At 41.1% G+C, this 27,248-nt stretch overlaps 1 protein-coding gene across 1 annotated transcript in view; it reads left to right on the top strand.

Annotated features, from left to right (window-relative positions):
* The window catches only part of LOC126428121 (uncharacterized), a 72,759-nt gene that overhangs the window by 43,036 nt on the left and 2,475 nt on the right, over nt 1–27,248 (top strand). The window contains exons 3-5 of the mRNA XM_050090027.1: nt 1,040–1,133; nt 12,839–12,924; nt 18,774–18,927. Of these exons, the coding sequence (XP_049945984.1) occupies nt 1,040–1,133; nt 12,839–12,924; nt 18,774–18,927 (334 nt within the window). The remainder of the gene's footprint in view (nt 1–1,039; nt 1,134–12,838; nt 12,925–18,773; nt 18,928–27,248) is intronic.

Here is a 27,248-nt window from a genome sequence, read left to right as displayed (position 1 = left end):
TATGAGCCTCCAGTGCCATCTGTGACTTCAGTGGTGTCAAGAGAGAGCTCATTGGAGGAGAGGGTGCTCGTCTGTTGAGTTTTCTGATGCGAGGCTCTTCTACCTCGGCAAGTGCCAGTGGTGAATGTGTGCGTGTGCTGGTCAGGAGGAGGCCAGTTGAAGGCCTGTCTGTGCCTCAGACACAGCGCACCTGTGTTGCAATTTTGTATGACAGCAGGAGCACTATTGTGATTATCTCCCACACACTGACCGAAAATTTGTACGTCAGTACGGAGATGCGATCTGTTGTGCTGCCATTCGTGAACAGAATTCCAGGCAGTGATCTCCAACAAAATAATGCTCATCCACATACGACCGTTGCAATCCGATACGATCTACAGAGTGTCGACGTGTTGCCTTAGCCTGCTCGATTACCAGATCTGGCTCCAATCGAGCACATATAGGACATTATCAGATGACAATTCCAGTGTCATCCACAAACAGCATTAGCTGTCTCTATATTGAACAACCAAGTGCAACAGGCATTGAACTCCATCACACAAACTGACATCCAGCACGTGAACAAGACAATGCATGCTCATTTGGATGATTGCATTCAACATTCTGGCAGTTACATTGGTTATTAATGTATCGGCATTTCACATTTGCAATGCCTTATCTCGCAGCTACATTAACCTGTGATTTTGCAATGTTAATCACTTAAATATGGTATCTGGACAAATGCATCCCCAAAATTTCATTAGTCTACATTAATTATTTTTTGGTGTTGTGATTTTTTCTGCCAGTTTATTTTTCCTTTACCACATCCCTGAGCACAATTCCACTTAGAATATGTGGAAGGGACATCAGCATACTTTCTTTTTTTAAATATGTGTTATGTATTCTTGCTTTATGATGTATTCTAAATGCTTGAGGATCAGTTCACTGTGGATCTATGGAACAAAAAGTAAATGTAACGTATGTTTCATGAAATTTGTTAAATAACCATAAGTGTTTGAGATAACTCCTGACAAACCATTCTGCATTCTCTGAATTGTAGATAGAAGCTGCTGCCTTTGTGACAGCATCATTCCTCCTTCAGGACTGCCCGCTGGGTGCTGTTGACCACGATTTGGGACCAATGCGAGCGCAAGGTAATACCCCCTGCCACCATTCTGCCATACGTGCTTTCTCCCAGTGTCACCAAAATCTGCCATTTCCGAGCTCGAGGAGATATAAGAACCATCAAGTGACAGACAGATGAAAACAGATGTGGACAGAAATAGGCATTAATGGTCAATACTGAATAAAACACTATGAGTAAAATTTCTTAGTGTGCAGTCAGTTATTAATTAAACATGGATTTAACTCACATGAAAATTAATTGAGAATTATGTTTGCTGTGTTTACCAGTCAGCAATGTCTCTATCTCTCTTTTTTATGATTTCATTTTTGCTTTTTAGCCATAGGTCCTTTATATTTTGCTATTGCCATTTCAGCATTTCTGCCATTTTCAAGCATCTACAAAGGCATAAGCAACATATCAAGAAAAACCATATATGACATTAGTAGCACTTGCAGCCACTTTTTGTAAATTGTTAACATTTACAAAGTTACAATATAGGTTATAAATAACAATCGTGTAAGGCTGCATTACACTCAATGGTAACTTAGTCATTGGCTGTTCATAATGACTGAGTGGATTTGTTAATGGCATGCAGGCTGAAGTCAGTCAACATGGGGCAGAGATAACAGTGTAAGATGTATGTACAGCGTGACAATTACTGAACTATATGAAAAAAAACATAAATTAGTTACAAACTACAGTGTCTACACACTTTACTCAACATGTAAATGCCACTACAGATATTTGGATTTAGGTTATGACATGTTCAATATGCCTACCATCATTGGCGATGATGTGGTGCAGATGAATGGCGAAATTCTGTATGACCTGCTGAAGTGTCGGAACATCGATCCTGTCGATGACCTCCTGAATGGCTGTTTTCAGCACAGCAATGGTTTTGGGGTTATTGTTGTACACCTTGTCTTGAATATAGTTCCACAAGAAGGAGTCGCATGTGTTCAGATCCGGAGAATATGGTGGCCAATCAAGACCCATGCTAATGCCTGCTGGGTGCCCCAGAGAGAGAATGTGGTCCCCAAAGTGCTCCTCCAGGACATCAAACGCTCACCTGCTTTGATGGGGTCAAGCTCTGTCTTGCATTAACCACATCTTATCAGAATCAGGGTCACTTTGGCTAATGGGGATGAAATCACCTTTCAAAACCTTCATGTGCCATTTGGCAGTCACCGTGCCATCAAAGAAAATTGCACTGATTATTCCGCAATTGAATATTGCACACCACACAGTCACCCATTGAGGGTGAAGAGACTTCTCAATCACAAAATGTGGATTCTCAGTCCCCAAAAGTACCAAACTGCCAATTTTGCTTATTGATGAACCCATCCAAATGGAAGTGGGCTTTGTCACTAAACCAAGCCATGCATACGCTTACTAATTCCCATGGTGCCCTTTGGCCAACCATGCAATTTGAATGTCCTAACACAAACCATTCAGAAGTTATGACGATTTTATTTTATATAGTTCAATTATTGTCACCGTGTACATCACAGGGTAACTAGTGAACAGTATAGCATTGATTGTGATAATCCATTTTACATAGTGTACTCTAGAGTGAGCAGTGTACATCACAATGGGGGCTTACATACCTAAAAATGTGTACTAATAGTAAGTTAGGGGAAATTCCTAAAAAGAATCATAAAAATTTCTTATTTCTGATGTCCATTTGTTCTCTAGAGTATAATTTTCAGTTCCTCTTTGAAGCCGCTATTATAAGTCTTAATTTATTCTAAAGCATCCTTCTCAATTTTATGTAGTAATTTTAGTCAAATATTTATAGAAACTGTGAACCATACAATGAGAAGTTAATATCTCATTACATTGACTTAAAGCTGTGAGTGGGAACTCATTTTGTATGCCACCTTATAAGGTTGCCTTCTGGGGCAAGTCATCTGAAGTAAATGAAGTACCTATAGAGCAAAAGTAAGCAAGGAATCTCGGAATTGTTACCCTTGTTTCACAGAAAAACTGCAGTGGAATGGTTAGTGTCAGTGCCTCAGGTGTGGAAGTACCCAGCTTTGTTTATCAGTACCTCCTCAGATTTTTCTGAAACAGGGAGGTGTGGATTGGGATCCACTCAGCCTCGTGAGGCCAAATGCTGAGCTTCTCAAATAAAGGAGCAGTGGGCGCCATAAGGATTCATTTACTGGCAATAACGACCAGAAGGAGTCATGCTGATTACATGTCCCATGTACAGAGATCACTCCTTGTGATGCCTCGTAGGCAGCAGTCGGTGAGCCGGAATAACCTGTAGACCTAATCTGTGAGGAGTGTGTATGTTTAAATTTCAAAGAAAATTTATTCCTTTATGGTTTTTGTTGTTAATAATAAAATTAAGTTTGCAATTAATTGCAAGTTACACAATCCTGATACAAAACAAAAATAATTTTTGCATAGACTTTGTCTCTTGCTCTAGGGTTCAGAGAAGAGTTATTTACTCTCACCAAAAGATATTCAACAAGCTCCCAACACAAAGTGAGAAATTGGGAATCCCATCCAGATCAAAAGAAAATAAAAAATGTATATCACCCATAAATAACTTAGACACGAAGGTGAAAACTCACTGAATGGTAGAGATGTTGAGTCATCAACAGGAACACAAACAAGGCTGAAAACTTAGTAGCTTTTGGAGCTACAGTGCACACACAAACACATGAATATACACACACCTGCACACACAGGCATCTGCAAGGGTGGTGGAGGGGGAGGGGAGTGGGGGGTGGAAGGAAAAGGAGAGGGCAAGAGAGTTCCGCCTTCATTGCAATACTGAAACATCCAGGCAGATTAATATTGTATCCTGGACTTGGATTCGAACCCAGCACCTTAGCCAAGGTGGGGAAGTGCGTTACCACCTGAGCTATCTGAGCGGAGCTCAAGAATCTTCACTTGTGTCAGTATCTTGTCTCTTACCTCCCAAACATCACAAAAGTTGTCCTACATGTTTTGTGGGACTGGAATAATGCAGACACAGTGCTATAAATTCTGGTTAGTGTGCCCACACAACAGTGTAGCAAACTGGAGAGACAAGGCCTGGTTCAGTCAAATCTATTCTACCAATCAATATGAGGGTAGATTTAGGAGACATCCCATGTTCACCTAGTCATACAATGACTCAAGGTTACAAATTACTAACCAAAATAAAAACTATAGCTTTTAAAACACATTTTAGGCAGCTTTATTTATGTCAGTGAACATTAAAAAATAGAAAATATGAAAGTCATGCTATAACTGCATTAATGTGATGTGTTGCACCCTGTTCCTGCTCCTCAAGGTGTGTTGATCTGACATTTTTGGGGGGTTATTATCGTACATATGCAATAGGTTTTTCTCAATTGTTCTCACTTTTTTCTATTTCAGATTTTTAATTTTCAGTTTCAACCTAGCATAGCAGTAATTTTTTGTGAACATTTTCTAACTATTTTCTACCTTATTGAATGTCTCAGATTTAATCATATGAGTATGTAATTTCAGATCATTGAATAAAAAAGCTGGTGTCTTTATTCATATAGATAATATGAAATGATGAAATCTGCATATAACATTGAAATATCTTTACTGCTACTGTTTAGGTGTCAAAGCAATCTACATTAAAAATACAGAGTGTGTAACTATCAGCTGTTTGAAGTACGAAAGGTTTTGTATATTTCTTGGGACAGGGCATATTTTAAAACTCATGAAATCAGTTACATCAAAAATGGGAATTTTAGATTCTGCCTTACGGCAGGTCTTGTCATGGGAGAAGCCTCATTAGAGAGGTCCACTGCACGAGCGTCTGGGGAAGTGATTCTGGTGGTGGCTTTCCATTGCCTTCCACTGATGAGGATGAAATGATAATGAGGACAACACAACACCAGTCTGCGAGCGGAAAAAAATCTCCGAGCCGGCCGGGAATCGAACCCGGTCCCCTCGGCGTGACAGACCGCCGCGCTGACCACTCAGCTATCGCGGCGGACCTAGGACTGAATCTAGCCATAATAAAAAGTATTTATCACTAGATCTTGGCACTGAACTTTGTCATTTTTTTAAATATTTACTGGCTGTAGGGCACTACGTTGGAAATATTTTATCCACTCGCAGTGATCTGACCACCTGTCAAAAGCCTGAATAGCCACCTTTGGCAGTGCAGAAAGCTGTGAGACACAGAGAAAGAGAGCCAATAAGGCTCTGGAAGACACCGACAGGAATGTGGAGCCATCCCGACTCCAGTGCTGTAGCCAGTTATGCTAGGGATCTCAGTTGAGGATCCATGGTGCCAACAGCCCAATTGAGGTGATCATGTAGATTCTCAATTGTGCTTAAATCTGGAGAGTTTGGTGGCCAGGGGAGTACAGTAAACTCGCGCCGGTGTTCTTCAAACAACAGATATACACTGCGAGCTGTGTTACATGTTGCAGGTACTGCTCACAAATGCTGTGGTGTCGAGGAAAAACAAACTGCATGCAGGGAAGGATACAGTCCCAAATGATACGTCGAACCTTGTGTTGATCCACTGTGCCTTCCAGAATGACAAGATGACCCAGAAAATCCCATAAAAACATTCCTCAGACCATGACACCCCCTTGATTGTTGCAGGGTGTTCACTTTCAGACTTTCATGCCAAGCACGCCAATGGCCATCTGTCTAAGGGAGCGTAAAATGTGATTCATCTGAAAAGGCCAGCTGTCAGCACTCAGTGGACGACCAGTTATGGTACTGGTATGCAAATTACAGCCTTCAGTGGCAATGAACAGCAGTCAGCATGGGTGTGTGAACCGGGCACCTGCCGAGGAGACCCATATGCAGCAACGTTCCCTGAATGGTTGTTGAGGAGACACTGTCGGTAGCTCCTCGGTTCATCTGGGCAGACAGTTGCTCAGCAGTTGCACATCTATTAGCCTGTACACATCTCTGCAGCTATTGTTCACCCCTGTCATCTGTGGCCCATAGAGCACCACAATCGCCTCGGCACCAGTTTTGGATAGTGCCATTTTGCCACGGATGGTATACAGGGTGATTATAATTAAAGTTAAACTTTCAGAACACTGTAGAAATAATACTACTGGTCAGAACAACGTCAAATTGTAATGGAGTATTATGGAGAAGGAGGAAAAAGTATGGCAGAAGAAGAAAAAATAGTGTGAAAATTGATCAATAGATGGCGCTATATGTGTCAGAATATGTAAATTTTGTCACTTTCATGTTGTTGTTGTTGTGGTCTTCAGTCCTGAGACTGGTTTGATGCAGCTCTCCATGCTACTCTATCCTGTGCAAGCTTCTTCATCTCCCAGTACTTACTGCAACCTACATCCTCCTGAATCTGCTTAGTGTATTCATCTCTTGGTCTCCCTCTACGATTTTTACCCTCCAATACTAAATTGGTGATCCCTTGATGCCTCAGAACTTGTCCTACCAACCGATCCCTTCTTCTAGTCAAGTTGTGCCACAAACTCCTTTTCTCCCCAATCCTATTCAATACCTCCTCATTAGTTATGTGATCTACCCATCTAATCTTCAGCATTCTTCTGTAGCACCACATTTTGAAAGCTTCTATTCTCTTCTTGTCCAAACTATTTATTGTCCATGTTTCACTTGAATACATGGTTACAATCCAAACAAATACTTTCAGAAACTACTTCCTGACACTTAAATCTATACTCGATGTCAACAAATTTCTTTTCTTCAGAAACGCTTTCCTTGCCATTGCCAGTCTACATTTTATATCCTCTCTACTTCGACCATCATCAGTTATTTTGCTCCCCAAATAGCAAAACTCCTTTACTACTTTAAGTGTCTCATTTCCTAATCTATTTCCCTCAGCATCACCCGAGTTAATTCGACTACATTCCATTATCCTCGTTTTGCTTTTGTTGATGTTCATCTTATATCCTTCCTTGTCACTTTCATACAATCAGGAAATGTACAGGGAGATCATCATTAAAGTTAAACTTTCAAAATGCTGTACAAATAACACCACTGGTCAGAATGACGTCAAATTGCAATAGAATATTATTGGAGATGAGGGAAAACGTACGGCAGAAGAAAAAAAATAGTATGAAAATTGATCAATAGATGGCGCTTTATGTGTCAGAAAATGTAAATGAAAACACCCATCATATGCATGACCCACTGAAGTTGGTATAAACATGCCGGGTACACGGCTTTTCTTCCTTTCACATCTGCAACATTCGCCGTGACTGTCTCAATGCAGGATCGTGCTCTGCTTGTAAAGTTGTATTAAAGAATGATGACTGCGCACATGTTGCTCTGCAGACGTTATGGACAATGAAGGGTTTGAAGAAAGGCATTGGTCTGATGAGTGCTGTGGGTATGTGGAAAATGAATTCGAAAAGAAGCATTCTTTTGGTGTGCAACCTGGTAGATGAAGGAAATGAATTGATTCGATGTCAGTGGAAGCAGTGGCCACAGCAATGCAGGAGATGACGGATGGTGGTGTGGAAACATGTAGTGCACAGAGCATTGCCTGAACATTGGACATACCCATGAACACGGTGCATAAAATCCTAGCAAACATCCTTCTTTGTTATCCATTCAAAATTACCCATATGCACGAGTTGCTTCCTGTTGACCTGCCAGCAAGAGAGATCTTTGCTTTAGGATTTCTAGCTCGCATGAAAGTGGACAATGAAAGTGGGCAATGATTGGCCATGGAAGATTCTGTGGACAGATAAAGCCCATTTCCATCTGACAGGATATGTCAACACACAGAACTGTCGAAAATGGGCTAAGGAAAATCCACAAGGAAATCAACCAGTACCATTTCATCCTGAAAAGGTCACTGTGTGGTGGGCGTTTATGGCATCATTTATCGTAAGGCCATATTTTTTCGAAGAGACAGGTGCTTCCGATCCTGTTACCTGTACCGTCACTGGTAAGTGCTATGATTGTCTTTTGTGCAACCACATAATTCCAGCTCTCCAACAGCATGGATGTGTGGATGGGATCATTTTTATGCAAGATGGGACACCTCTGCACATTGCAAATCCAGTTAACCAGCCGCTGAAGTGCCATTTTGGAAATGCTAGAATTATCAGCTGCCATTTACCTACAGCCTGGCCGTCTCGATCACCTGATCTTAATCTGTGTGTCTTCTGGCTGTGGGGCTATCTGAAAGATGTTGTGTTCAGTGTTCCAATTGCAAACTTAGCTGCATTGAAGGCACACATTGTTCAGCACATTCTGAAAGTGACCCCAGAAACACTTTAATCAGTTGTGGAACATGCTGTTTCTCGATTTCAACTTGTTGCAGAAAATGGTGGACACTATATTAAACATGTTTTGCGCCAGTCACATGGAAATTAATAATCCGATTTGATTTTGATTGATGCTTTTTCTGCGGTTTTTGGCCTCAGGACAATTAAAAATCGATGTGATTCATGCTTTTTATGTGGTTTTTGGCCTCAGGACAACTAAAAACTGATGCGAGTGATGCTTTTTTGTGGTTTTTGGACTTACAGCACCATCTATTGTTATGTTTTGTAACTATTTATTTTTCTTCTGCCATATGTTTGCCCTCTTCTCCAATAACATTCCGTTGCAATTTGACATCATTCTGATCAGTGGCATTATTTCTACAGCGATTTGAAAGTTTAACTTTAATTATAATCACCCTGCACTTTAGTCATGATGGTACATGAACAGTTTACAAACTCAGCCATTTTGGAAATGCTTCCAGCCTTCACCCAAAAGCCAATGATCATCCCCTTTTGGACGTCAGATTAATCACTCCGTTTCCGCATTACGACAATGACTGCGCTGTTTTCTGCATCCCTCAACACGCTTTATACACTCCACTGCTAGTGCTGCCACCTGCAGTGTGTGAGTGGTTACTGCACACTGATGTTGAACATAGTTGTGGCCATATTGAAGTGACTGACAAAGTATATAAAATAATACATTATTGCTTAACTGCAGGTGTTGCATTCTAATTCCAATTGACACAATTATTTTCTCCCATATTTTACTGCAATAATTATAACGCTGATTCTGCTGGCTCACCACAGAATAATTATCACTCCCGACGGTCATGCACTGCTCCAATGCACAGGGAAAGAATTTAGTGTCATTCACTTGCACTTTCCATTAAAAATATTCTATTATATTATGGTAATGTCCGCCCCCGGTAGCTGAGGGGTCAGTGCGACAGCCTGTCAATCCAAAAGGCCCTGGTTCCATTCCCGGCTGGGTTGGAGATTTTCTCCACTCAGAGACTGGGTGTTGTGTTGTCCTAATCATCATCATTTCATCCCCATTGACGCGCAAGTCACCGAAGTGGCGTCAAATCGAAAGACTTGCACCAGGCGAACGGTCTACCCAACGGGGGGCCCTCGTCACACGACATTTCATTTCATTTTTTCATTGTGGTAATTGTATCTTGTATAGCTATAATTAAAAAAACATTAAAAAAATACCACAACATACATACAGAATTCCCTTAGTTGTAGAATAGCACTATATGAACACAGAAAGATTAGGCCAGCCACTTTAGAGAGTAATTTGACCAAGCAGGTTGAAAGCTGCCACTGTGTAATCATACAGTTCAGTTTGGAAATGCAATTGCGCACTGAAGTTCACAGGCATGAAGCCAGGTTTTAGTCTGAGTGAGATTCACATTTGTTACCATCTACTTACCATACCCTCCACCCCTCCCCCTCCTGGTTTATAACTAGCTGTTGCCCCTGTTTTTAACATTTCCTAGACACCTAGGATTTTAATAACAATAAAATGTCATACTATAATAATAATAATAATTTGTTTATGTCATTACTTAATAGAATGCTTTAGCATAGCTTCCATGAAACTCCGATTCGGAGAAATATGTTATTTGAAAGACATTTTCAAGACACTTATTTCTCAGGCTACTTTATTCTGTGAACATTAGCTGAGAAATTTGGAAATTGGAATATTAAAGTATGGGAATGCTTACAGAAAAATTTTCTTTGGAAGCGAAGGGGGAAGGCGGGTTGAGTGCCTCGTGACCCCCACGATTCTCTTTTGGATCTGCACCTGGTGATTCATAGTGCAGAGAGCAATGCACAGCACAAATACTGCAAGCAGACTCTTCTGCCAGATGGCAGAATGACTCCTGGATATGTCAAAACTTACTATCAACAAGTTATTATCGTTCACCACTACGCGACATACTTGGCTAGACCACTATACAAATACTTGCTCCTATTCAAAAAGTTTCGTTTGGTCAAACGCTTCAGCCCAGTAGAATATATAAGCTTTTGCCTTTTTGTTCCCTCACAAAGGGAAAAGCAGGTCTCATTATATACATTCAAGGAATTAGAAAAGTAAAAAATGACAAGTCCATTTCAGCTGTACGATGTGTGATCAAAAAGCTATGGAATTTTTTTAATTTTGTGGGCTTTCTGCGTCCAATTTTCAAAATTTCTTTTTATCTTTTTCATACACACATTCCTGATGTATATTTGCATTTTCAGCTGTTTTGAATATTTAGTTTATTTTTGGCAGTCAAGAAGGTTATACGCATTTTTGAGTGCTCAGTGAATTTCGACCTTAGAAAAAGATGGATCAAAGAATTTGCATTACATTTTGCTAGAAAAAGGAAATAACATACAAAACTGCATTTGAATTTTGGTGAATCTACTATTAAGACACAAGCTTACGAATTTCTACACATTTCAAAGAGGGTTGAGAGGACGTTAAAGACAATGACCACCCTGGACACCCTAGCACATCCATTCATGATGACATGGCAATGTGCAAGAATTAAATAAAATCACTGAATCACCATCAGAGGGGTTGCTTATGATGTCAGCATATCCTCTGGCTCATGCCAAGCACTTTTTGGACATTTTGGGCATGAAACAGGTAGCACCGAAGTTTGTTCCAAGATTGTTGAATTTTGACCAAAAATGATATCATGTAGACATCGCTCAGGAGTTGCTGAATGAAATCAACTATGATCTAGAACTTCTAAAGAATGTTGCAATAGGTGAAATTGAAACCAAGGCCCAATTGTCCTGCCTGAAGAGCCAAGACAGAAAAAAAATCGACAAGTCTGATCATGTGTGAAGGTTCTGCTCACCGTTTTCTTCCATTAACAATGAGATAACACATCATGAGTTCCTGCCTATGGTCTTATAGTCAATAAGGAATACTACCTGGAAGTTATGCACCATTTTTGTGAAGCAATCTGAAGAAAATGACAGGAATTGTGGCAAAACCAGTCATGGAAATTGGATCATGATAATGGTCCTGCTCACATCTCAATGCCTGCCTGTTCATGATTTTTTAGCAAAAAACAAACCGTTATGTTGCCTCAGCCAATGCATTCACCGAAAATGGCCCCTTGCAACTTCTTTCTATTCCCAGGGCTGAAGAGACCCATGAAAGGATGTTGTTTTGCCACCACTAATGAGATAAAACAGAATTGCTGAAGGAGCCAATCACCTCAATGAAAAGTGAGGTCCAGAAATGCTTCCAAGATTGAAAAAAGTTATATCTGGAAAGTATCTGTGCAGTGTTAGCCATATTGGATATTTAGTCTGTTGTCAGCTGTCAAAAAGGTTACATGTATTTTGGTAGTATTGGTGATAACTTATTTTGTATCAAAATGCAGCTGAGCATTTGTGTGAAATATTGTTATAGGAACAGAATAAAGTGCAGTAAAGTATTAGAAACATTAAATACTGCTTTTGGTGAGTCCACTGCGTGTAAAACAAGATTTTGCAAGTGGTATAAGCATTTTGAAGACCGTGAAGATGTGGGCAATGGATGTGGAAAAAGTGAAGGAAACGATCGTGAAGGATCGCTGAGTCACAATCACAGAAATCACTGATGATGCTGACATATCAACTGGTTCATTGCATGAAACTTTTTTGGATGTTTTAGGTATGAAACACTTTACAGCGAAATTTGTTCCAAAATTTTCCGATTATGAATAAAAAACTGTGGTGAATGCAAGTTACTCAGGAGTTGCTTGAAAATGTCAACAATATTACAGAACTACTGAAATGTGTCATAACAGGTGATCAAACATGTATTTATGGGTACAGTGTCAAAAATAAGGCTCAGTTGTCCTGGTGGAAACATTTGGGATCACCAAGACGAAAAAAAAAAAAAAAAAAACTTGACAAGTATGGTAAAATGCAAAGGCTATGCACACTGTAGTCTGCAGTTTTACAGCAGAGTGCACCTCGAGTTCTTGTCACAACATCAAATAATCAGTAAGGAGTACCATTTAACAAGTTCAATGCCTGAAGCAATCCAAAAGGGGGGGAGAGAGACTGCGTGGGTGGGAGGGGGTGGGGGGGGGGGGGGGGTGAGCAAGTCTGGATCTGCGGTGACAGAATTTGCCGTTTTGCACCACTATAATGCACCTGTTCACGCTTCATTGCTTGTTTGTGAATTTTTGGCCAAAAAAAAAAAAAAAAAAAAAAAAAAAAAAAAAAAAAAAAAAAAAAAAAAAAAAAAAATACTGTGATGATGCCACAGCATCAATATTCAAAACACATGGTTTCATGTGGCTATTCCAAAGGTTCCAGAGGTGTTTTGAGAATTGGGAAAAGTGCTATGTAAGTGTATAATATCTAATGGGGACTATAAAAAAAGAGATAATATTACTGTAAAAGAATAAATAACCTTCTTTTCAAAAAAAGAAAAATTCCTGCTATTTTGTGAACACATCTCAGATTTCTGATTCCTCCCATAAATTAACAAATATGCTGAGAAATATTGTGTGTGTTTCAGCCTTGTTCATCACGCAGATCGTGTCTATCGTGGTGGCTGCCCTGGCGCTCATTGCAACCGTTCTCCTCTTTATTGGAGTGCATCTGGTAAGTTGAGTGGTGACATAAGAGAACCACGAGCTAAAGAGTTCTCAGACTGCAAAGTAAAATCCACAGCCAACAGTGCTACACTTTGCAAAATGTTCTACTGTGAAGGGGACTTTTGCTCCAAAAAAGGAGGCTGTCGAACCCAAAATGTCAGATTCTGATTTGAGAGCATAACGAGGCCAAATAGCAAAGGTCACCAGTCTCCTATTCACTCCCCCCCCCCCCCTCCCCCACTCCACCCCCTCCCTCCACCTCAGGACATTGTAGTTTTTGCACAGAAGTTGGTTTTCGGTGACAAAGCCATGTTACGCGTGTCTGGAAAGGTAGCTTGTCATAATGTGCATGTCTGGGGCACAGAACATCCACACAAGATAGTAAAACACATTCAGAATTCATATAAAGTTAATGTATTTTGTGCCATGTCATTTTCAAAATTTATGGAACATTTTTCTTCGCAGAGAAAAATGTGGACGGGTTCATGTTCCTGGAAAAGCTGCAGCAATAGCTCATGCCTCAACTACCAGACGCCGGGGAATTGATTTTTAGACAAGACTGTGCTGCAACACACCTTCTTTCACACAGTTGTGATTACCTCAGTCCCAAACTGCCTGTGTCAAACTGGACATACTCACCAGTGCACCCCCCCCCCCCCCCCCCTCCACAAACAACCACCACCACAGGGCATCTGACTTGAATACTTTTACTTATGGAATTATGTCAAAGAGTTGTGTGTTTGTGGTCTACAGTCTGAAGACTCGTTTGATGCAGCTCTGCATGCTACTGTGTCCTGTGCAAGCCTCTTCATCTCTGAGTAACTACTGCAACCTACACCCTTCTAAGTCTGCTTACTGTGTTCATCTCTCCGTCTCCTCCTATGATTTTTCCCTCCCACATTTCCCTCCAACACTAAATTTGTGATCCCTTGTCTCGGAATGTGTCCTCTCAACAGACCCCTCCTTAATTTCTTTTCTCCCCAGTTCTATTTGGTACTCTCATTAGTTACATGCTGTTCCAATATAATTTCCAGCATTCTTCTGTATTACCACATTTCATAAGCTTCTGTTCTCTTCTTGTCTGAACTTCTTATCATCCACATTTGTTGAGTATGAGGATGTTACTCTATCTTTTTTATTAAAGATACTTTTTTTTTTTGCAAAATAACATACAAATGATGCAGGTAAAGCCAACTGACCTTCATATAGCAACTAAGATCATCCTTGAAGTATTTCTGAGGTTCAGACGAAATCAATGAAATGCTTTGTTTCAGAATATAAAATATATATCTCAAACTGGTAAACAAATCGCCACTAAACGAAATGTTACTACTAGCCTTATAACCACAAAAATTATATTTCATGTAATAGTATATGGCACCACTGTTATTTAAATAATGTTTTGTCCACAGTAACCCTCATATTTTTTTTCTCTGTCACAGTAGCTGCAACGCAAACTACTGAGCAAAAAACTGGGTACCGAGCGGAATGCTCAAGTATGAGGCATATAGAAAAATGAGAAGTTCAGCCATATGATCTAACCTCTAATTTTTGCACACACCTACACATTTGCACTCAAGCACGAGGGAAGATGCATTCTATGGACATACCTTTAGACAGATTTTCACATCATCAACCAATAGTGGTCTGCGTATTGTTACATATGAGGTGTGTTGAAAAAGTATCAAACCTTTCTCTTCCCGCACAAACTGATGACACACAGAAGACTTTCTTCTGAGGGGAAGAGGCAAGGTACATTTGTGCGCAGTTGAGAGTTTTCATGCCAACAGAAAGCATCAGTTGCAGGCGGTACGCCATTGAGGACAATAGCAAAAGCATCTCACAGATAAAAGACTGATACAACTGTTTCAAACATGGTTACATGTCACTGGACAGTGAACTGCATACAGGTAGACCATCAGTGAGTTGAAATAACAATATTATTGAGAAAGCACGGACTTTGATGATGGAAGACCATAGTGCCACATTACGAGAACTCGCAAACCAGATAGAAGTAACTGTGTTGTGCAAACATCTGGATCTATGGACTGCAAACCTTGGCAGCTCCATAATGTTAATGCACGTACCCATTCTGTGCAATTGAGTCAGTTTCCTCACCAAACGCAACATTCCTGTGATTAGTCAGGATCCCTACTCCTCTCTGTGATTCCATGTGACTTTAGCTATTTCCCAAGCTGGTAATGTTCCTGAAATGAGCACAATTTGAGACAACATGAGACATTGTGCAAAATGAAATTGTCCAGCTGATAACTATGAGTACGATGTCTGTTAGAAAAGTATTCGACCTCTGGATCGGAGAAAAAAGAACTGGCTTACCTCGAGTGTTGGACACTTAATCACCATCAAAATAGTTCCCTTGGGACTCCATGCACTTCCACCATTGTTGGAAGATGCAGAAAAAGCTTCTTTTAGAATGGAGTTAGCTAAACTGTCGTTGTGGCCATAATGCCCTCGAGTCTGAAATTGCACTCCTTTCAATGGCCTCTCAAGTTGAGGGAACAGCCAGAAGTTTCAGGGGGCCAAATCAGGATAGTAAGGAGCCAGTTGAAGCACAGGAACCTGGTTTTTAGCCAAAACAGTCAAATAAAGTGGGATGAATATGCTGGAGCATTGTCGTGGTGGAGGTGCTAATTTCCTACTGACCAAAAATCTAGTCTCTTGCACCATACAGCATCACATAGATGACGAAGGACTTCCCTGTAGTACACTTTGGTGATTGTTTGACCCTGTGGAGCGTACTCATGGTTTATCACACTGCAGGAATCAAATAAAGCAGTCATCATAGTTTTGACATTGCTACGCATCTGGCGAGCCTTCTTTGGGTCTTGGTGATGAGGAATGCATCCACTGTGACGACTGGGGTTTGGCTTCCGGGTCATACCTGCACACCCAGGACTCGTCACCAGTAATTATGGTGTTCGCAAAGTCGATGTCACTTTTTGAAGCGCCCACCACATCCTGTGAGACTTCACAACGAAGTCGCTTTTGCTCCGCCATCGGCAGTTACGGCACGAATTTCACCGATTCCCTCTTCATGGCCAAATCTTCTGTCACAATGGAATGTGCTGAAAAGTCGATATTCCGCAATTTCTTCGATAGTCACAAGACAGTCCTGCATCACCACAGCATTCACTTTAGCAATGACTCAGTCAGTTCGGCATGTCAATGGTTGACCGGAGAACAGCTTGAACTACAACAAAGTGCAATCACCTTTAAACCGGTTGTACCACTCCTTAATCTATGTGATGTCCATGGCACCATCACCAAAATCCATATGAATCTTCTGAATGGTTTCCACCAGTCGGTCACCCAGTTTCTGGCAAAATTTGAACAAGAAGTGTCATTCCAGGCTTTCTGTTATTTCTCTCACAACAAAAACTGGCGCAAGTACTACACACTACCTCACTCAGCTGCTGCTCACCGGCAACTGATGCTATCAACAGGTGGGAAAAAATTCATGCACATGCATGAAGATTCGAGATCAGCTTGTGCATGTGCACTACATTCAAATCCGCCAGGTGACTGAAAACTGAAGAGAGAGAGAGAGAGAGAGAGAGAGAGAGAGAGAGAGAGAGAGAGAGGGAAGAAGGGAACAGAAGTGTGTGCATTACATAGGAGACTACTTTGAAGTGGACTGGGGTTCTGTACCTCCAAAACAATATATGTACTTCTGCCAATCATAAGTTCAATACTCTTTGAACATATATTGGATATGCTGACTAGTACAGTAGTTTAACAGGGTGTGTATGTGGACAAGGAAAAAAAATTCACGGATTTTTCTCGGATTTCCCAGTTAAAAATACGCTTTTTCCATGTTAAGTGACAGTATACTCTTATTCGGCACTGTAAAACTCATCAATCCTTTGAATGTTAATGGTTTTATACACCGGAGTAGAATTTCCCGTCACTTTAGAAAATGTAACTCTGGGGGAAAAACACGTTTTGAAAGCCCTTTGATGTGCAGCAACATGTACGCTGGATATTTTCATATTACGAAGGTATAAATTAGAATTCCACCAAACACTGCATGTCACTTTCCGAAGCATTGAAATTGAGATTGCGATGCGCTTTTGTAAGTCAGTCATAGCCCATGTCACGTGATCTCGCCAGCTGATGACAGCATAGGACACGTGATGTAGTCAGCCAATAGCGCGAACACAAAAATAGGAAACGTTAATGGTTTAAATTAATATACGTACCATTCACCTATCATATTGGTCTCAAAGATTAATAAGGTGGAAGAGAAGCCAAGCTTCCACATATAATGTTGATCTTTTTTGCGCATGTTACACTTTAAGATACATCACACAAATTTGCCAGTAAAATTTTTAATAACAACTTAAATGTCTGATCTTCTGGGCTCGAAATTCTTCTAAATGGTCATCCTCAAAGAGTTGATTTTTAAATGAGAGTCAAATGCTTTGTGATTTAAGAAATTCATCGTACATTCTCGAACATAGCTCATCTTACGTAAAAGGAAATCTTTGAATGTAATGCTTTTCAAACCACCATTCGCAATATTTTCCTGCGACCTGTTAGAAATAGGTTCGTTTCAGCAGTTGCAAGAGAGTGCCAGATAACCACGCTTGCGCAGCTACGACGACGCAAGAAGCCCATATGTTCGTACGTGTAAAACATTAAAAGATCTTACATTATGTCATAAAAGAAACAAGACATCAGAGGATACTTTCGTGAACAATACTAAAACACATAATTTGGCTTAAAATGCACATTTGTATGCAAATTTTCTTGCAGTAGCAGTACTATATTATCTCATGTTTGGTTCTTTATTATGGCATAATGCCATACGTGCACTTGAAATCCAGTAAACAGTTGAAACTAGCCAATAGTGTGAAATTAAACACTTTGTTCCAAAGAAATTGACTGCCTCAACAGAAAAGATTAATAAAAGCCAAATCTCTTTAGCAAACCAGCCAAAATAACTTCATTGTTCTGAAAGGCGATTAATGTTTGACTGTCAGAAAGGTGGAAATAAAATCTAAAACTAATAATATATTTTAGCCTTCCGTAAATACGCGAACATATTTTAATTCATTTGACAGCTCCCGGCCACAAAAATCCATTTTGTTATCATTTAATGTGAGAGCAATAAACAAAGAGGAAACAAAAAAATCACTAAATGTAAACACAGGTCACGTGGAGACGACCCACCTCCCCACCACAAGTCAGACTGCTCTGTGCATCAGCCCCAGATTTACTAATTTCCGAACCGGGGCAATATTAAGTAGTGGCGACCAGCCACACATCTGTAACGAGAAGTGGGAGAAGGTACTACTCATACACGACTAAACTGCGCATGCGTAAGGGCCCACCCGCAACTGCCGAAACAAATCTATTTAAACAGTTGTCACGCCACACTCATTGGAGGCAATTTGTTGTTACAAAGCATTGCATAGTCTTCCTAAAGCCTTTGACACACTTTGCTGTTGGCAGACACTTGTACGAGCACTGTTTTGTTGTTGTATACGGCGCATTTCCTTTGAAACATGGGTTTTATTTTCTTTCTTTTTTTTTCTCCTGTTCATGTTTTGTTGCTGCAGTATTATTCTGCAGTAGTGGGATACAGTAATATCCTTTGTTAGAGTATTGGTTCTTACCAGTCAAAATCACAAAAATTTAACTGAAAATTAAAATAATGAAAAATTCCCGGGTTTTTCCCGGATCTCCCGGTTGTCCTGGGTCGTATACACCCTGTATAAGAGTAATGTTGAAATAATTCCCTTAAATATCAGTGTGGCAGCTCTTTGTCGGTATACAGTACAGAAACATGCAGCAGCGGCCACATTCCATGTACCCCTGTCTCCTCTGCTGCAGAGGTCCCCCGGGCTGCTGGTGCCGTGGCTGGTGCTGAATGGGCTGTCGGTGCCACTGGTGGTGCTGGCGGCGGTGCTGTTCGCCGTATTGGCTGGCCTCGGTGAGGCCTTCCTGCTGATGACAGCCATTCTCCTCGTCGGCATTTGTGTCTCCTGTGAGTAAGTCTAATAGAGCGCACAATTTCAAAATAGTTTCACAACGGCGCTGCAGTGGACATCAGATGTTAAGTCCCATAGTGCTTAGAGCCATTTGCAGTGAACGGGGCTCTGACGCAGTACCACAGGTACACTTATTATCTGAAAGTACAATCAAACGTAGTATTGAGCTGTGTGTTATATCGAATGGAGAATCGTCGACAAATGTAGAATAACTTCAGGTGTGCAACAGGGGAAGTGTGTTAGGGCACTTCCTGTTCACATTGTATATTAATGACTTTGCAGACAATATTAACAGTAACCTCAGACATTCTACAGCTGATGCAGTTACCTATAATGAAGTAATGTCTGAAAATGGCTGCAAAAATGTTCAGCGAGATCTTGATATGATTTCAAAGTGATGTTATAAGGCTGGCAACTTGTGAGTCACAGTTTGAATCAATAATCTCATACAAATAGCAGGGTTTAACAGTTGGTACCGATATGAAACAGAATGACCACACAGACTCAGTCACAGGTAAAGCAGATAGCAGACTTCTGTTTCTTGGTAGAATACTACAAAAATGCAATCAGTCTCTAAAGGAAACTGCTTACAAAACACTCATGAAACTGATCCCAAAATATTCCTGATGTGTGTGGGACCTGTTTCAAACACTCACTAACAGGGGCTATTGAACATATGCAAACAAAGGGGAACATGAATGGTAACAGGTCCAGCTTTGTTAAGAGCCTATGGGAGAGCATCATGGAGTGAGGGAGAAAAAAAGAGAATAGAAGAGAGAGGGGGGGGGGGGGGGGGGGGGGGGGGGGGGGGGGGGGGGGGGGGGGGGGGGGGGGGGGAGAGAGTGAGAGGGAGATGGAAGGGGGGGGGTGGGGGGGGGGGCGGGGGGCAGAAAGAGAGAGAGAGAGAGAGAGAGATGCTTGAAGCTATATGCAAATGAGGACAAACTTTTAAGTTACTAAGTTATGAATCTAGGTACATACTACAAACCCCTATGTAACACAACCATGGAGATAGCAGGATACCAAAGAAAACAGTGCACACAGAGGTGTCTAACAATAATCCCTCCCGTGCTCCATACATGAATGACACTGGAATAAGAATTGATAACTACCATCCATTTCACAGATTTTTGTAGAGTATAGATAGAAACATAGATGGCATGTGAATTTTATAATTGTTGTGCAGGCTGGTTGGCTGCACCTCTCCATGCTGCTCTATCCTGTGCAAGTCTCTACACACACACACACACACACACACACACACACACACACACACACATTCTCTCCAATGCTAAATCAGTAATCCCCTGATGGGTCAGTACTTCATGATTAGTTGCTCAACATACCCATCTAATCTTCATCAATCTTCTGTACCACCAAATTAAAAAAAAAAAAAAAAAAAAACTTTTCTATTCTCTTCTTGTCAGAAATGTGCATCCTCCATATTTGACTCATATACCCAAACAAATACCTTATGGCAAGACTTCCTACCACTTAAATTTATACCCAATGTTAACAAATTTCTCTTCTTCAGAAATACTTTTCTTGTCAGCGACAAAAGAATGGTTCAAATGGCTCAGAGCACTATGGAACTTAACTTCTGAGGTCATCAGTCCACTAGAACTTAGAACTACTTAAACCTAACTAACCTAAGGACATCACACACATCCATGCCCGAGGCAGGATTTGAACCTGCGACCGTAGCGGTCGCGCGATTCCGGACTGTAGCACCTAGAACCACTCGGCCGGCTACCAGCGACAGCCTACATTTTATATCATCTCTACTGATGTCATTTTGTTCTCAATAGCTAACTCATCTGTTATTTTTAATGTCTCATTTCCTAATCTAATCCCCTCGTCTTACAATATGTTTTCAAATCACAATCCTTTCTGATCACCTGGTCTTCCAAGTCCCTTGCCACCTCTAATGGAATTGCAATGCCATTACCAAGATTTTTATGTCTTCTCTCTGAACTTTAATTCATTTTCCTGATTTATGATTGATTTCATTTACTGCTTGTGCACTATACACATTGAATAACATGGGAGATATGCTACAACCCAGCCTTACTCCTTCCTCTTCATATCCTTCGATTGCTTTAACTGTGGTCTAGTTTCTGTACATGTTGCAGACAACCTTCTGCTCCCTGTATTTTAACACTGTTGCCACAAAAATTTCAACCAGTGTATTCCAGTCAACACTGTTAAAAGCTTTCTCTAAATCTACAAACATTGTAAATGAAGTTTGCCTTTCTTCAATCTATCTATTAAGCTAAGTCTCTGGAATCCAAGCTGATATTTTCACATGTCAGCTTCTACCAATTTTTCCATTCTTCTGTAAATAATTTGTGCACATATTTTGCAACCATGACACCTTAAACTGATGGTTAAATAGTATTCATACCAGTCAGAATCAGCCGTCTTTGGAGTTGGAGTCATTATATTCTTCTTGAAGCCTCAGGTTGTTTTGCTTGTCTTGTATATCTTACACAAAAGGTGGAATAATTTTCTCATTGCTGTATCTGTCAAAGATCTCAGCAAGTCTGATGGTATGTCATCTACTCGAGGAATCATGTCTTTCAGTGCTCTGCCAGATTCATCTCACAGTGCCATATCTCCAACTGTAAGACATGTGATCAATATAGTCCAAACCAGCAATGGGGAACAATCGAGTGATGATAAAAATTGATTATAAATGGAAAAACTACAATGTTAGAGTAAAAGGCACACTTTTCACTTAATTGTCATATTAAGTGTTTATATGTTGTAAAAAGCTGCCACTAGGGGCTTACATTTAGCGATGAAATGCCAAACTACAGACAAGTCAGAGCACACTCTTATCCGTGGAATAAAGTCAGCATAACGCAATATGAGAATAATCACCCTTTTCTTTATGCCATTTGCTACCTGCTTCCCTGGAAGCAAAATAACACATGACAAAGTAAGGATGACATAAAAAGCAGGCTAGCACAGACAAAGACAGCATTGCTGGCTAAAAGAAGTCAACTAGTATCAGCTTTAATTTGAGGACAAAAAATTCTGAGTATGTATATCTGGAACACAGCATTTAATAAGAGTGAACAACGAACTGGGGTTAAACCACAAAAGGAGAGAATCAAAGCATCTGAAAAGTGGTGGAACAGAAGTACGTTGAAATTTACGTAACATAAGAAATAAAGAGGTTTCCCGCAGGCTCAGTGATGAGACAAATACGTGCAAACCGACGAAAAGAAGGATGATGATGATAATGATTGGTTTTTGGGGCGCTCAACTGTGCAGTCAGCAGCACCCATACAAAGTCCCAATGTTTACACATTCCATTTTCTTTTCACAATCCAATCTAGTCAACTCTCACAAATGATGATGATGATGATGATGATGATGATGAAATGATGAGGACAACACAAACACCCAGTCTCCAGGCAGATGAAAATGAGGAGGGACACAACAATGGGATGTGCTTTATGAGATCAATGAATGACTCATGTAGTACTTGAGTGAGCTGTAGAGGGTAAGAACTGTAGTGGACAGCAGAAACTGGAACATATCCAAAAAATAATTCCAAGTGCTGTTCTGGGATGAAGAAGCTGGCACAAGAGAGGAATTTGTGGCAGACCACATCAAAACAGTGAGAAGACTGATAGAAGAGGGTGGGGGAAAACTCTCCAGGAGGGGGAAATTTATTACTAAGTGGACAAGTATGCAAATATTACACTCTGTCATTGGGAAGCTGAGCACTCCCAATGACCTCTCGTACTGCTGGACAGCACGTGTAATATGTCACACAGCTGTTGCAGTGGAGTTGGTATGAGATAAGATGGCCCTTCCTCTGACAGGGATTATGTACCCATACCAACATAGGAATTTAGGTGAGTAAAATTACAGTTTAACATCCTGACAACAATGAGATAGAACACAAGCTCACATGTGATAAGAAACCATCTCATAATTCAAATTAAATGATTAATGGAAAAATTCAGAAAGAGTGGTCAGACAGGGATTTCAAAGCCACTCTCCCTCCCCTGCGCCACCTCATTTGACCATGACCACTACAGCAGCTCTCGGTTACAGCACTGGAGCAGCACGTGCCACCTGAATTTGTGGGCCAGGCCTCGCAGTAAACACTGTCGGAAGGAGGAGTCACGTGGGGATGCTTAAGGTTTTTGGGAGGAACATTGTTAATTTTGAGGCAATCACAAGTTAGTTGAAACTGTGACTCAGGGTGCAGTTTAGCTTCTGTGTCAGATAATGAGGTGGCAGAGGATACCTCTTTGTAGTTGGTTAGAGAGAACAGTCAGAGTGCAAGTAAAAAAGAAGGAACAATGAGTAAAGTTTAACTTCCCATCAATGTCATTGGAGCAAAACATCAAATAAGGCAGGAACATGGAAGGAAGTTAGCCATATCCCTTTAGAAAGAACTTCTCCAGCATTTGCCTCAAGAGATTCAGGCGGAACAGTGGGAAACTTAGATCTGGACATGCGTACAGGGTGTCAGTGCACTGGGTGTGTGGAATACAGCTGCTTTATAGAGGGTCACTCAGGGCTTTGATTACCTATCATTGTGCCTCAAAATGAGGGACATCCTACTCGAGATGCTTCCCACCCCTCCAAAAGTGGTATTCTGTTGTCCACTCAACCTCAACAACATCCTAGTCCATCCCTATCCACTCCCAATACCAACCCCTTGCCACAAGGGTCACACCCCTGTGGAAGACCCAGATGAAAAACCTTCCCAATCCACCCACCCAGCACTTCCTATTCCAGTCCTGTCATGGGTTTATCCTACCCCAAGAGGGGCCAGGCCACCTGTGAAAGCAGCCACGTCTATTACCAGCCCTGCTGCTACCATTTCACAGCTTTTTTTATTGGTATGACTACCAACCAGCTGTCCGTCAGGATGAACGGTCACTGTCAGACTGTGGCCGTGAGCGAAGTAGACCACCTTGTGACACAACATTCAGCTGAACATAACACATTTGATTTCAATGGGTGCTTCACTACCAGAGCCATCTGGATCCTTCCCTCCACCACCAGCTTCTCTGAATTGCGCAGATGGGAGCTATCCTTACACCGCATTCTCTGCCCTATATTTAACTGGCCTCAACCTAGGTAACATACTGGCCCTATGCCCTCCACCTAACAGTTTCCCATTCTGCCTTCTCATTCTCATCTCCCACCCTGTTTATTTGCAGCCCTCTGCGAATACATCTGCATGTCTTTCCTCACTTCTTTCCTTTTTTTCCTTTTCTCCCCACCTCCCTGCCCTACAACCTACTGACACTGTGCCAGTTGGGAGGCTAGTCCCTTCATACTTAAACAGACAGTGTTCGTCTCTTTCCCCATCCGTACATTGTTGATATTCCTACCTGGAGTTTCAGTTTGATCTGTCTTCACATATGTTTATATTCTTCATTTGTGTGGCCATAGTGTCCGTAGTTGCTTTATAATTCTAGAGGGTATTTTTGGTCTGTTGTTGCAACTACAAAAATGCGTGATTTTTTCACCAGACGCATTTTGCTTTATTGTGGTAAAGCATCATCAGTGGTCTTTAATTAAGTTATTTACATTTTGATTTGCTTTTTAGATCGAAAAACAATTAGTTAAGAATCGGTTGAGACACGGATTTTTGTAGTTGCAATGACAGACCAAAAATACCCTCAAGACGTATGTTTATAATATGTATTTTATGTTCTAGGCACATACACACCATGTATAACACACGTTCAGAATTGTTGCCTTGTCCAAACTGGGTTCAACGTGTCTGAGACCACTTTTCAGAGCAAGCTGGCGCTGATGATGTTAATCTTCTCCAGTGTACGTCAGGCCAGTTTTTATAGAGCCATCCATTAAGGTAGTCCAATAGCGAAAAGTTTGAGGACATTAAATCATCTCCTCTTTTCCCTTTTCTTTGTCCATTTCCTCCGGCCTCCTCTCTCTCTCCATCTCCTTTGCCTCCCCTCTCTCTGTCCACTTCCTCCACCACTCCTTTCTATCTCCTCCTGTCTCTCTCCCTGTCCATCTACTACTGCCCCAACTCTCTCTGTACATCTGCTCCTCCTGAATCTCTCTCTCTCTCTCTCTCTCTCTCTATCTATCTGTTCCTGCCCTGAGGTCCATGCCCTCCTCCCCCCTCTGACTCCATCTCCTCCTGCCTTCTATTTCCTCTCACTCCCTTTTATCTCCTCCTTCCCATCCCCCACTCTCCTTTCTCTCTCTCTCTCATTCTCTCCATCCTCGATCAGACCATCTCCCCCCCCCCCTTTCTCTGTCTATTTCCTCCTCTCCCCTATTTCCTTCTCCCCCTCACTGTGTCTGTCCCCTTCTCCTTTTCTCCTTCATACCTGTGTCCCTGTCCTCCTTCCCCCTCTCTGTCTGTCCATTTCTTCCTACCCCCTTCTGTTTCCAAGTTTCACTCCCACTAAAACTGGAGGTTGCTTGTTCTTACGCCCCCAGTATTTCATTCCATGACCAAGTTTGGTCGAAACTGATCCAGGTGTTTAGGAGGAGCTTTTCACGTGCTACACTACTTTTTCACCCCCCCCCCCCCCCCATCCCTTTGACATGTAGGTGGTTCTTACCCCCACAGTGATTCCAGTTTAGGTAGAGTTGTGGAATATATATAGATTCGATCACCAAAAAACTCGCTCAAGGGATGAATTGTCTCATTAGATATATGACAAGTGGTGTCATCCTGCTGCAGCTGACATTAATTTGCCTCAAGATGCAATATACATTATGTTAACAATGTCCTGATAAACAACTCTTATAACCACATTTTCAAAGAAAATAGGGTTCACTGAATGAAATTTTCACTATGCAGTGGAGTGTGCACTGATATGAAACTTCCTGGCAGAATAAAACTGTGTGCAGGATCGAGACTCAAACTCGGGAAGAGTGGCTTTAAACTGCCAAAAACTTCCATAGGGTTCACTATTTGACAATGCAATGTGGCACACTACACTCCAATTTTATGACAGTGCAATCTGCTTTCATGCAAGACATGGATCTTCAGTTAACTAAGTTCTTATATTTTGACTAGCCACACATCCCCTAAAGTGAAACAACCACACATCAATGAAGAAAGCACAATCCCCACCTCAGCCAGTTTAATGTCCATCAAATTGGTTGATTTCCCAGTTCTCTACTTACCAACTAATCTGCATTCTCGAAGAAGAGCAATTAATCTCGTTACTGACACATTGTTCAGCTGTTGCATTTGTATATTTCTCACAAAATGCTTCTAGTACATGTGCATATGAACAACTAGAAAAACATTGTTCAACAGTGAAAATTTGCTGCTCTTGGGAAAAGGACATGTTTACCAAGGAATGAATTGTGCAATATGGCAGATGTCATCGTCTGTTATTGTTTGTTGTTGTTGTTGTGGTCTTCAGTCCTGAGACTGGTTTGATGCAGCTCTCCATGCTACTCTATCCTGTGCAAGCTTTTTCATCTCCCAGTACCTACTGCAACCTACATCCTTCTGAATCTGCTTAGTGTATTCATCTCTTGGTCTCCCTCTACGATTTTTACCCTCCAATACTAAATTGGTGATCCCTTGATGCCTCAGAACATGTCCTACCAACCGATCCCTTCTTCTGGTCAAGTTGTGCCACAAACTTCTCTTCTCCCCAATCCTATTCAATACTTCCTCATTAGTTATGTGATCTACCCATCTAATCTTCAGCATTCTTCTGTAGCACCACATTTCGAAAGCTTCTATTCTCTTCTTGTCCAAACTATTTATCGTCCATGTTTCACTTCCATACATGGCTACACTCCATACGAATACTTTCAGAAATGACTTCCTGACACTTAAATCTATACTGGATGTTAACAAATTTCTCTTCTTCAGAAACGCTTTCCTTGCCATTGCCAGCCTACATTTTATATCCTCTCTACTTCGACCATCATCAGTTATTTTGCTCCCCAAATAGCAAAACTCCTTTACTACTTTAAGTGCCTCATTTCCTAATCTAATTCCCTCAGCATCACCCGACTTAATCAGACTACATTCCATTATCCTTGTTTTGCTTTTGTTGATGTTCATCTTATATCCTCCTTTCAAGACACTGTCCATTCCATTCAACTGCTCTTCCAAGTCCTTTGCTGTCTCTGACAGAATTACAATGTCATCGGCGAACCTCAAAGTTTTTATTTCTTCTCCATGAATTTTAATACCTACTCCGAATTTTTCTTTTGTTTCCTTTACTGCTTGCTCAATATACAGATTGAACAACATCGGGGAGAGGCTACAACCCTGTCTTACTCCCTTCCCAACCACTGCTTCCCTTTCATGTCCCTCGACTCTTATAAC

The sequence above is a fragment of the Schistocerca serialis genome, chromosome 12, assembly GCF_023864345.2.
Source record: "Schistocerca serialis cubense isolate TAMUIC-IGC-003099 chromosome 12, iqSchSeri2.2, whole genome shotgun sequence".
NCBI lineage: Eukaryota > Metazoa > Arthropoda > Insecta > Orthoptera > Acrididae > Schistocerca > Schistocerca serialis.
Note: the sequence above shows the minus strand (reverse complement) of the source record. Positions and strands in the feature narration are given on the sequence as shown.